General features: G+C 38.8%; 1 protein-coding gene across 1 annotated transcript; it reads left to right on the top strand.

The window, feature by feature from the left end:
- Window positions 1-3,067: 3,067 nt before the first annotated feature.
- Window positions 3,068-3,997, top strand: LOC127186928 (putative vomeronasal receptor-like protein 4). Its single transcript, XM_051143207.1, has one exon. The coding sequence runs from the start codon at window positions 3,068-3,070 to the stop codon at window positions 3,995-3,997; it is 930 nt and encodes a 309-aa protein (XP_050999164.1).
- Window positions 3,998-13,768: the final 9,771 nt, after the last annotated feature.

Raw genomic sequence — 13,768 nt, 5'->3', positions numbered from 1 at the left:
CTGCTGCCTCTGCCGCTGCCGCTCCGATCAGAGAAAAACCATGCTCCTCCCGTGTGCAGGGGCATGCAGGTCCTCCGCACCCTGGTCCCTCCGAACCGTGGAGCACTCCCGCTGCCGTGATGTTCGGACCTCGGTGTTCCTGGCTCAGAAATCTGTGCAATTCCCTGAATTGTTCACTGGAGCCTCCAAACTCGGTCCACACTGCTCTCCGCCATCTTGGATCTCTTGCATTGGTTTATATTTAATTCTTTCCTTTCTCTTTGATCTACATCAGGTTTCTATCAAAATCTTGCCTTTGTTCCTAGTATAGTTGGAAGTTGCATTATGTGATATTTTTGGATTAGCTCATTTTTGTTCCCCATTGCTTTCTCTCTGGGTTATTTGTTTGTTTTGTATCTACATGTGAATTTTAGATATTTTCTAGCTCTGTGAATAATGTTATAAATCCTAGACCAGCCTCCAATTCAGAAGCTTCTGTCCTCAGCTTCCTGAGTGCTAAAGTTACAGCTGTTCCCCACACCTGTCTTTGGTGTTTTGACAGCCAGTGCACTGGATATGGAGAGTGACTATTGCAGTAACATGGATCCTGCTGCACCATGAACGTTGTGAAAACTTCCTGCCTTCTGAGGTTTCATCAGCCAGGTCTTTTCCCTCCAGGATTAGCGTGATTTAGGTTGGCTGTCTGGATCTAAGGTTCACAGGGACTAAGAGCCTATTGTAACAAACAAAGCAAAACAAAAGATTACAACCTCAGATGTGGACTTACTGGGGCGGCACTTGCATTTTCCTTTATTGGAACACACTAATCTTTTAAAATTCAATATATTGGATCTGGACAAGGAAGACATTACTTGAAGCATACTTTAGAATTAAGAATAACTAGTCAAAAGGAAGAATATTTAAAAAATGGAGAGAGGATATCTAAAAGGTTCAGAGGAAAGCAAAAATAACAGCTTTCCATGCTGTTTCACATTTGTTTCTTTATCTGGATAGCTTTGTTTCTTTGTTTAGTTTAGTGTAAATATTGTGAATGCTTTTGTTTTCTTTCTTAGCTGGTACTACAAAATAAATGTTGGTTTCTATATACTTATTATATGTTCTGTGGATTTCTGAACTCATTTATCACATCTTTAGGAGTATTCTGGTATATGTTTATGGTCGGCTAAGTATAGGTTGTCATATGCAAATGCAAAATTGGGGATGATAGGCCATATGGCCAATGTTCAGCCGTCTTGTCCAAGTCTGCACTTTTAAGTCTCTGTCTTTCCCAGAGCTTGCCTTTCACCAGAAACTAGCTGACCTTATTGTGAGTCAGCAGTTAAACTAAAGACAGATAGGGATGGAATGACCCTGTTGTGAGTCAACAGTTAGACTAAAGCTAGATGAAGACGAAGCAAGATACCCTGTGTGGCAGGACATTATGACCCTGCCTGGAATTCCCTATGTTTTGAGAAACAACTGCAGCTGAGTTGCTATAGCAATATACTTCCCTGCCTTCTGAATTATAAAAGCTGCTGCCTGACTAATAAAGTTTGAGAGTTTGATCAATCAGACTTGCTCTCCTTCCCTGTGTCTTGCATTCTCAACAGGTGACCTCCCTCCTGAGTTTTAGTTGAACCCTCCAGGTCAGGTCAATGCAACATCTGTATTTCTTCACTTCTTTATTGCCTTTCTGTGTCTTTCTCTTGCCTTATTACCTGGCTAAGATTCCAAACACTAGAATGAAGGACAGGTAGGATATCAAGGGTGGCTATGGGGAGAATACAAGTTGTGTGTGTGTGTGTGTGTGTGTGTGTGTGTGTGTGTGTGTGTGTAAAAGGCACAGTGCATCCTATTCTTCTTCTACTATTTATTTGCATTGATGATAGTACAACTAATTAATTCCTCGATGTCTTTGGCTGAATCTACTATGTCCAGTGGGTCTTCTCTAGAAGGTCTTATACTTTGACTGGATGTGGGGGAACTACAGCAAACAAGTTAACATTTCTAAGTAGTAAGCTCACTACCATTGTGTTTGCTATATGTCTTGGCTCTGAGTCAGGACCCTCACTGAGATTAAAAGAAAATTACATTTATGTATTCATATGTATATAATGAGAATGCTTATTTACAATTTGGGCTAAAATTGGGGAGATAATTGCTTTCAGTCTGTCTTCAGATTGCCCCATAGTGGTCCTACACTTTACAGAAAGTATGAAACAAAGGTTAGGAAATATGCACACACATGTAGCTATGGGCTTCAGTTTCCAGAGATGAGATGAGCCGTTCTCCGGGTACCAGGGTCCCGGGCCTTGGGTGTTGAACACATCCACTCTCAGCATAATGATGTGAGTAGAAATCTAGATCTACCAAAGATAATTTTAAAATTCTAATGTATGTGGCTCATTATACAATCATAGAACCAGGTTTGGTTTTCAGTATTAATCTATGGAAATACTGGGCTCTAAGCATCTAATATATAATAAGAGAGAAGAAACTTAGGAAATGTTACACTCATCAAATTGAAAGACATAATGGAATACTGTAAAAATAAGTAGTACTGTAGAAAGCAAAACATGGTTAAATTTGAGAGGAGTTCTATGTTAAAACAAAAGAACTTTGCAGATGTTTGTATATTCCACAAGTTGGAGCCAGACAGGTCAGCATGAATGCAAGATTTACAGAATTGGATTGAGGAATGTGATAGATTGAAATATGAAATGTTTGGTGAAATACTGTTTGGGGTCTTTGGTATTAACTGAGCCATGATGAGACAGAACACAGGTAAGAGATATCCATAATCACATAAGTAGATTAAGTTTAATAATATGAATTAAATGGATAGCTTGGAAATTTAGATTTTTGAAAACAAGTCTTTCTAATAGCATCTGAGTCAATATAGCATTACTCACAGACAGTGTCACAGAAGAAACTGCTATGGCAATAAATCTGAATAACATATCATTACCTTATGCTGCAGACAAGGGAGGGGATTTGAAAGATATTTTGCTGATAACTAACATGATTTACTGATTATTTCCTCAAAAAGGTGCTTGCTCAATCAAGTATTCCTGCTTCAGATATAAGGATGGTTTTGGACCCTGTCAAGGGCACAGTCTTCCTCTGTCTCACTGGCCTTGGCATTGTGGGAAACATTTTAGTTTTTGTTAGCTACATGCACATATTTGTGAGCACCGAGGAGAAGAAGCCAATCCACCTCATCCTTGCTCACTTGGCACTTACAAACATCATAATGCTGCTTTCAAAGGGTATGCCAAAGACAATAGAAGCCTTTAATTTTGGAAACTTCTTAGATGACACCAGTTGTAAAGTTGTTGTTTACCTGGCAAGAGTGTCCTGGGGCCTTTCAATCTGCACCAGTAGTCTCCTCACCGTGGTCCAGGCCATCACCATCAGTCCCAGACACTCCATGTGGCAGAGGCTCAACCTGAAGACTCCACAGAACGTTCTGTCCTCACTACTCTTCTTGTGGATACTCAATTCTTTGATCAGCGTGAACTTAACATATTATATTAAAAACATCAATAGTGTGAACATAACACTGGTTAGGAAAAGGGGCAACTATTGCTATTTTCTGCCTGAAAGCTGGATAACAAGATGTATTTTTCTCATCTTAATGATCCTGAGAGACGCAGTGTTCCAGGGCGCCATGGGAGGGGCCAGTGGCTACATGGTGTTTCTTCTCCACAAGCACCACCAGCATGTCCTCTACCTTCAGAACTCCAAGCTTCTCTACAGAACTCCCCCTGAGCTGAGAGCTGCTCAAAGTGTCCTCATTTTGATGGTGTGTTTTCTTTTCTTTTACTGGGCAGATTGTTTTATTTGTTTATACTTTACTTTTTTCATAGATGATTCTTCCACAGTATTATATATTCCAGAGTTCCTAACCATTGGTTATGCAGTTCTCAGTCCCTTTATGCTGATTCACAGAAATGGACACCTGACTAGATGCTGCTATACTCATGAGACAGATCAGGCATTGATACACGTCCATTGAATCGTTCAGCATGCAAACTAGAAAATGTGATGGTTTTGTTTTGTTGCACACAAGACATACACTAAGAGTACTTCAAGCACATTAAGGTGGATCTCATTCACAAAATGGTGACAATGCTTAGTTAATAATAAGGCTGGAGAAAGCTGAAAGCCTCAAATGTCTCTTTCCATCTTGCCATCCTTCATGAAATAGCTGATATTCTCTTGTGTCTGTAAAGGATCATTCATGGTAGAGTCATGGCAGCACACCATGATACAGACCGTGTATAATTATCACAGTGAATCTCATTGAATTATACAACAAACATGTTAACAATTATGATGAAAATAAATACATTACATTTACTTTTGAGAAAAAAATCTAGAAATTCTGCAGAATTACTTTCAGACTTTGACTTAGCAATTTCAGATCTAGATTGCAGGTATAATTGTGTTTATTTTGTTTCAGTCATGGTTTCAGTGTTTGGTTAGAGTCTTTGTAGCTCTGGCTGACTTGGCATTTACTGTCTAAACAGGGTGACCTTAGCCATAGGGTTCTTCTTGCTTTTTCTTTTCAAACTGTGTATATCAGACATACAGCAAAAACCTTCACACACTGCACCGTTATTTTCACAACTGGATATCACCTAACGGTTCCTTTTGGTTGTGACTTACAAACATCTATACAGATCCATTTCTGATTTTTCTTATTGAACATATGAAAGAATGGGCAAGTTTAGTCTGTTATATTACTTAAGATGCAATTATCACTTATTTTAAATTCTATCCTGACTAATTCTGTTTAAAGTATAACAGAACAATATTTAATTGCATATCATCCATAATGGGATCCATGACAGAATAAGAAAGGATGGAAAGAGCACTGGCCTCATTTGAGGAAACCTAAGATAATGGAAGCAAATGAAGATGAATTTCACATTTTTCTCCCAGTTTTCACTGCATTATTGATCCATTCACATGAATTTTGTAAATAAACAAAATGATGAGTTTGAAAACTTGAGCCTCTTTCTGAGGAATTATTTTTGCCTTGAACTGCCTGTTGTTGCCAGGTTCTGTCTCAGAAAACTGGGATACAGGCTTTGATTTTTCTTAAATAGAACCAAAATATATTTGGATAGAATACATGGTTTTGAGAATAGGGTATTTGATCAGGGCCCCTTAAAATTTTGTGATAGGGATTTTCCAAGATGCTGGCACTGACCACACATTGTATCTGATCTAAAAGAAGAAAGACACTAAGGACCCTACTGGGACCCACAGGCTTTAAGACCGAGGACAATACATGCAGTAAACATTGAACCCCTATTCAAATGTAGCCAGTGGACAGGACATCCTTTACAGTTGAGTGGAGAGTGGGGACTTACTCAGACATGAACTCTGCTGCCCCATATTTGACTACTTCTCCTTGGTTGAGAGGTCTGGTGGCACTGAGAGAAAGGATAAGCAGGTTACAGACTTGATAGGCTGTGACCATGTCATGGAGAAGTAGATTCCCTCCTGTCACAGACCTAGGGAAGGGGAATAGGGTGAAAGAGGGAGGGAGGGAGGAATGTGAGGATACAAGGGATGGGATAACAATTTAGATGTAATATGAATAACTTAATAAAATGTAAAAAAAGATTTTTGATGGTTTTCCTGATTTCACATGTTTAAGCACACACTGGAATCAATGTGGAGAGACTTACACTCCTCAAGTTTCTCTCTTCCCTTACTGTACCCACTTGGGTCTTTCACTTCTCTATTAAGCAATGATGAATGCTTCTTTTAATTTTGTTTGCAATATCAAGACAAATTTTAAAGACGTTATTAGTGCCATATATCATAGTCCAATATGATTATGAGATTGTTTTCTTCATAAAAATGCATTTTGCTTAAAAAAAAAGATTATCCTATTTATCCTCACTTCACAATTTTCCTGTGTCAGTCAGACTTGTCCTAGCAGCTTGCATAGGGAGCAAGGCAAGGGGGCAGTCCCTGAATATGTCATTGGAAATTGGTGCCAAAAAGGAATGCTAATCCCTGAAATGGAATTAGAAATGATATAAAAAAGATGAACCATGAAGACAAGATAGTTGAGTATGGAAAATAGAAGATGTCTAGATGAATAAACAAAATCAAAGAAAAAGTAAATGCTGAAGATTTAGATACAGTGTGATTTCCTCAAAACAAACTTATTTTGTTCCCACTAAAATTTAGAATTAAAAAAATTCAAATTGCACCAGGACTAATATAATAGAGTGTAAAATGTTTAAGGGAGGAACCTATAAGCAGCATTGTTGTACATCAAGTATTGTAGCAGCTTTGAAGCAGACACTGGTAACCCTAAGCATTAGAACACAGTTCCAAGTCAAACACTAGCTCTGAGGAGAATGCTGCCTTACTTTGCCTGCGAATGCTTCTATAGTTGGCTTCAGCTGTGAACTTGACACAACCCAAAGCCACCTGGGAAGAGGGAACTTCAATGAAAGAATTGACCAGCACAGAATGGCTTGTGGGCCTGCATCCTAGATAAGGCTTCTGGTGCTGTTGTGATAATTCATTACGACCAAAAGCAGCTTATGAAAGAAAGGGTTCATTGTAGCCTACACTCTTAACATCCTACTCCATGGCTATGGGAATTCATGGCAGGAACCTGGCTGGTTTTCTCGGTTTTATTTCTTACATGCCCCAGAACTACTTGGCTAGGAGTACCACCATCACAATGTGCTGCAGACTTTCACCTCAATCATTACTCGAGAAAATGCTAGACACACTTGCTTATAGAACAATCTAACAGGGGCTCATTCTCAACTGAAGGTTCCTGTTCCAAATGAAATGATTCTACCTTGCCTCAAATTGGCACAAAAAAACCATCAACAATAAAAACAAATTACTAGCCTAGCCAAGTCGTGGCCCATGCCTTTTATCCCAGCACTATGGAGGAAGAGGTAGACAGATCTCTGTGAGTCTGAGGCCAGCCTGTTCTACAAAGAGGTTCAAGGACATCCAGGGCTCTGTGTAACAGAGAAACCTTGTCTTGAAAAACAAAACCAAAACAAACAAAAAAAAAAACAAAAACAAAAAATTACTAGCCAACATGGCCTGTCTCTGGGTCATTTCTTAATTGCTAATTGATCTAAAGGGGCCCCATCCTATCATGGGTGGTGCCGTAGGAAGGTAGGCCTGGGCTATATAAAAAAAAGTGGCTGAACACTCAAGAGGGAACAAGCCAGTAAGGAGCATACTTCTAGGCTCTTACTTCTGCTCCTGCTTGATATCCTGCCCAGTCTCCCTCCATAATGAAATGTAATTTCCTCCTGAGATGGAGTACAAACCAAATTAACCCTTTCTTTCCACAAGATGCTTTTGGCCATATTGTTTATCACAAACAAAAACAAACTAGGTTTACAACAGGTTACTTGACATTGGAGGTAAAAATAACCCAATAGTCCCAAAGTTTTGTAGAAGATATAAAAGCTTCCAAACCTAAAAAAAAGAAAGAAAGAAAGAAAAAGAAAAAAATAGAAGACATCTTTTAGAAATCAATAATGTCTAAATTCAGACAAACCATGGTCAAGGTTTTATGAATAAGCAAAAATGTTAAAAAGTATTATAAGGATAAGGCATAACCCACAAGTCACTGGGAATTCTAAAATGCTAGTGTATTTCATATAGGATTTTTTTTTTACAAAGACAAGACATGTAGCAAAGATCGAAAGTCTATATCCTGAAATGAATACAATTTTGAAGTGTCTGATTCTGCCCCCCCCCAAGCTTTTTCCTTGGAAAATGATTGAAGATATCTTGGGAAGTGTGAGAAGAAACCGAGACCATTTCTAGCTTTGCACAAGGCCCATATGAGGGTACATATTTCCCTTAGTTCAAGATGTTTTTGGACTGAAAGCTAACTGAATTATTGAAATGGATGAGGAACAATGGTTATATACTCTAGTGTTCCAAGTCAGCCCTTTTGTCATAAGTATACAACTTTACTCCTTATAGAAAGATGTTGGCAGACATCATTGTTTCTACAAACACCATGAAAAGTAGTTGATACCAAATATCAACTATTTTGAGTCACAAAAATATGACTAGTCTCCTTTAGAGCCAGTTATCTTTCCCCATGTGGTACATGAGGTCATTCTCATTTTCATTAGGGATTCCAGTTCCACAAGAGTAGTGTCTAAACTGGTTCCTTTCTAGCAAAATTATAAAAGACCACAGGTATGCTGAACTTCCATCATGAATCTCTGAAATAAATGATATGGACACAATTAGATTTCCTTACAAAACAGGACACATTGGACTCTTACCTTAAACTATACTCAAAGTTCAATGTAAACATGAATTAAAATTTAGTGGTAGAATTGGAGATAATAGTCCTTGACACTGTTCTTGCCATTGGCATTTAGATTGTACATCAAAAGTAAGAGAGTGATATAAAATTGCCCCATGAGACTAGGATTAAAAGCTATGTTATCAAAGGCAATAACTAACACAATGACAAATCAGCCACGGAATGAACTCAATATTTGCAAATACTAACCTAGTAATCATTGATATCAAAGCATGTGAGATGTGTGTATTTTGACTCTATTGCCAAATATATATATATATATATATCCTGGTTAAAATGGAAAACGCGGAAAGATATATTTACTAAAGAGGATATGCAAATGGCCAACAGAATATGAACAGTGTCCAACACTAAAATTACTATGGGAAATCCAAGAAGTATCTTCAGAGTAGGTTTAATTGCTCAAGTGTTTTCTGAGCAAATATGGGGAGCTGAATATGACTCCTAGAACCCATATAAAAATGTTGGGTGCTTCCTCAGATCTTATTCTCAAAAAAATGAAGTAGAGAGTAATCAGGACAGACTTAATAACACCACCCACTGGTGCACACATACATTTACATACACGCACACACACATACACACTGACACATACACACAAATGCATTTCATGAAAATATTTTTACATCTATAAGACTGTGTCAGGCTTATGGACCATGCCTCCAGAGGAACTGGCATGGGACTAGAAAGATTGGAACATGTTCAAACCCAAGAAATCTCACATTTCAGTGTAGCATCATGGTCTGGTGCTTTGCATTTGTTTATTAATTATTTTTTCCCTCAGATCAGCTTGCTGTCTCTTACAAGCAGTCATGTACACCAAACAATGTTGTATAACCTTGACTCCATGATTGACCAATAAAAGGCCTACATCTGGAAAGGGCAGAAATGAAGTAGGCATGGCCAAAGTTCACAGGCTTTGAGGAATGAAGGATCTTGAGGAATAGGAGAGAGAGGGAGTAGATCAACATGGGATAGGAAAGAACCACATGGTTCAGGAGGAGGAGCTCTGAAGTTCAGCATGGAAAGAAGTGGCCTAGATGAAGAGCCTGAGCAAGTGTTTTGGGATGATAAAGCCCAGATAGAAATGACTAAAGCATATGGCATGGAATGGGGTCTGAAAGATAATGGAAGGTAGTTTAATGAGTTAATATCTGCTCAGCTCCAGGTAAAATAAGGCTTGTTCTAAAGACAGCAGCTGTCTTTGTCTTTTATTGGTTATGATAGCAGGTTAGATAACACTGCCATAATAATTCAGACACTTAGTAATAAACATTATTACATATTTTTTATATTTTCTACAACATTTGAGACTTAAAATATCATCCTGAGAATGAAAGGTATGGAACAAAGCTCTCTCTTTATTTCCTGTGCCTTCCTCAGAAGCATGTGACACAGCCCCCAAGTTTATAGGTGATCAGTCAACATTATAGGTGGTCAGCCAAACAAGCCTGCCTCCTGTTATCTTTCTCCATGTAAATACAGCATCCTGGCTCCAGCTTTGTTCATTTGTTTCCAAATTTCTTTAAAGAACCTGTGACCTACTGAAATATTTTGCAATTGTATTTGTGCGTGTGTGTGTGTGTATGTGTGTGATGCATTTTATATGTTTGTGCATGGCAAGGCACACATGTGTTGTGTTAGCTGTGGGAAAACCTGTGTGTGAGTCTATAGAGACATGTGAGTAGTAGTTGTGCACATGCCCTTTTGTAAGTGGGAGACAATATGTGTGTGTGTGTGTGTGTGTGTGTGTGTGTGTGTGTTTACATGCATGCACATCTGTGCTCATGAGACTGCATGCATGAGAATGAGGCTGACATTAGGAATCATCTTCCATCTTCCACCATATTAAGTCAGGGTCTTTCAGTCAGACACAGAGCACAGCAAATGGCTCATCCCACTTCCCAGTTCCTCCATGGAAAGCCTGTGCTGGGCTTCTGAGGCTGGAATTACAGGAAAGCTGCCTCCCCACCAGCCATTGAAGGGAGGTGGTACCCACACTCAGAAGGATAGAACTTTAACCTCTGAGCCATCTCCCAGGCATGGTCCATTCATCTAAGTGCCATTCTGTAACATGGGAATATCCTTTATATCAGGTCATACTTGGGGACAAAATAGAGGTCACTAGTGACCCTCAGAAAGTTCTCTATTTTCATGTGACCAATTTTCTCTACAGATCGTGAATAGAAGCTTCACAAAGGGCTCTCTATTGCAAGACATTTGATCCCATCGTGAACCCTGAGAATGTGAACTGTCTGTTTCTTGTTTGGAGTGGCTCAGCCCTAGCACATGCCTTTATTCCAAGAGCTTTCTGTAAACAGTATTGAATAAAATAGGTCAAGAGGCAGAGAAAGGAGCCATATGATAGGGATTAAGCAGAAGAAGAAGGCACTTTTTGCTTTTTCTTTCTGGGATGGGAGCTTAGTAGGAAGATCAACTGGGAGCTTTCTCTGCCTCTCTGAGCTAGTAGGCTTCACCCCAATGTCTGGCTCCTGAGTCCTTATTGGAAAACATCAAACAAGTGGGATTTTGCGATTTTGTTTTAAAATAACAGCTTTCTTACTGATAATTTCCTGTATTGTATAAAATATTCCACAGAGCACTAGAAACTTTAAACTGTTTTGTCTTTCTTTATATTTCAAAGTCAAAGAAGATATTTAGTTTTCTAAACCAAATAACGAAGAAAACAGAAGGAAGTGCTTCTTTTTTGACAGGAGGTTATTATTTTTAAATTTACTTTTTATTTATTATATTTTTATTTTTAAAAGAATGTTTACATTTAAATACATTTTTCTAATATTCTTCTCATACCACAAGTTCTTCAATATCATCTCCTCCTTCTGACCCACCCAACTGGTTCTCAGAACAAACAAAAACCAAAATAAACCAACAAAACCCCTAAAACAAAGAAACTGAAATAAAACACATAAAAAGAACAACAAAAAAAGAACCACCAAAATGTGATCAAATAAACATACACACACACACACACACACACACACACACACACACACACACACACACTGTGCTTCTCAACTATCTGTGAACATGAGACCTACCATGGATTGATTGATATTTCAAGTGTAACTCCCAGAAAAAAAGCTGATTTTCCCATAGAAGGTATAAGTGATAGTTCAGTTGTTAACCTTTACCCTAGTGGCTAGTTTGTCATTCATTCATTCATTCATTCATTCATTTATAAACTGTAACAAAATAAAATATTATAAGATAAAACAAAAACTGTCACACCCACTTTGGACAAGACAACCCAACAGAAGGAAAAGAGATGAAGAGAAGGCACTAGAATCAGAGACCTATCCATTTGTACCCAGGAATTACACAAACCCACCAAATTGCAGGACATCATACATACACAGAGGATCTGGAGCAGAATCCCAGGGTTCTGAGAACCATTTATGACAATCCTGTCTAAGAAGATGTTTAAGAAAGAGAAAAAAAGAGACTTGGTCTGTGTGTCAGAATCTCCTCCCCTAATAGGTCTGGAGATGCAGGAAGCTCTGTACACAGAAAGTTGGTTAGCTGTTCATTTTGTCATCTCACATCCTCCCTGTCAAAATAATCAAACAGTTGTTAATCTGTAAATAACTTGTGAGCAAAACAGATGTAGTAACTGTGGGGAGAGAGGGAAGCTGTACTTCAGGGACTGAGGCCCTGCAGAGCCCTTGCTTGCCCCTGACACTGTGACAACATGAAACTTGAAGTCTGCAATACCTGATGGCATCAAGATCCCCACAGATCCAGACAGTACAAATATGACCTGGCAGCAGTCATCTTCTCCAGAGCTGCTCCAGAGCCTATCTGCACCACAGAGGTCCAGGTGAGTACATGGAGGTAAGATCTTACATCCCTTCAGCTGTGCCATCGAGAGATTCATTAGAGCTGAAGTCTCTGACTAAGCCAGGGAGTAGTTGAGAGCTCTGTGAGCCTTGCGTCTTGCATGTTCCTTCTGACCCTGACAAGGCTGATACCTGGGTCTACAGAGATAAGAGGCTCCTTTCTGGACATAGAGAAATGGAACAGAAATGCTTAGGCATCTCTGTCCGACCACAGCCTGGAAAATCATGCCAGCTCTTGGTGGGTTTTTGTCTAAGGCTACATTTTAAAAGAAGTTAATAAGACATAGAAGATTTTCAGATTTCAAATTTTCAGATGCCTATGAAATATTTGAGACAATAGTGAAACCCAGCACTAGAGAGACTGAGGCAAGATAATTATGTTCAAGGCTACCCCGGTTTCCACAGGGAGGCTCTCAAAAACAACAAGACAAAGCAAGTCAAAGAAAACCTTTTTCCTTTTCCTCACTGCTAGCCAGAATTGTGGCTTTAACAGTGTCACTAGCATTTATAAAGTTTATATTTTTCGCTTTTAATGAATTTCCTCTTTGCAAATGCCAATACAGGTTTTCTTTGACAATAACTTTATCACTCCTAAATCGAACATTTTCCTTATGTATACACCCTTAAAAGCTCCCAATTTTATCACACCATATACACGCCTATATCAACTTTAGTCAGTGCATGCCTGATGCAGGCAGAGAACTATAAACCCCTAAGTGTAATAACAGTTCTTGTTGCCATCTTGGATCCAGGCTGTGAACAAGCAAATCCTGAAACAGCTCATCTTAACTTCATGCCAACAATAAGCAGCAAAGAAAAATAATCTGTTTTTGTATCTTTGTTTTCATAAACCCAGGTGGATGGATATAGCCTGCTTAAGGCTCTAGGGGGTAAGACCCAGCATGGGTTCAGCCACCTATCTGCATACAAGTCCATGCTGTCTTTTAAATTAATTTCAAGTCCATGCTGTCCTTTAAATTAATTTCCTATAGCATTTCCCAAGATAATATAGGAGATGAGTCTCCTCTCCCTCCTCCTACAGCCCATGTCCGTGAAACAGGAATCACTTGTTAAAAGATCAGAATCTGATGTCAAATATGATTTAAAGTTTCCAAACAGGAAGACAGGACTAGAAAAATAGGAATCTCCAGACAAGCAAGCATTAAACCAACAGAAAATATTCATAATTTTCATCAGGATTTGGGATGAATAGACATCAGGGATTTTGGCAGATTCAAATCTCTGACTAAACACTTAACACTTATTCTAAATATGTTGTTGAAGGCTGATGAGCTTGCCATTTGTGTCTGGAGGATATTTCATTATGTGCAGGTATGTAGGATGGTACTATGATATCTAGGATGCACTGATATGGGTGATAATTAGCTCTTCATCAGAGGAGCAGTTCAAAGGAAATACTTGACATTTCTAGAGTCAGAAAGCCACCTGGAACCAAACTTGGGCCAAAACTAACGTGTGGACCATCAGGACATTTACAGCAATCCTGTGAGTTTAGCGGGATGGAAAGCAGTGAACAGAACATTCCAAGAACTCAGAAGACACACAAATTCATGGGGCC

This window comes from Acomys russatus, chromosome 3 (genome assembly GCF_903995435.1).
Source record: "Acomys russatus chromosome 3, mAcoRus1.1, whole genome shotgun sequence".
In the NCBI taxonomy this organism is placed as follows: domain Eukaryota; kingdom Metazoa; phylum Chordata; class Mammalia; order Rodentia; family Muridae; genus Acomys; species Acomys russatus.
This window is presented reverse-complemented; position numbering and strand designations above follow the sequence as displayed.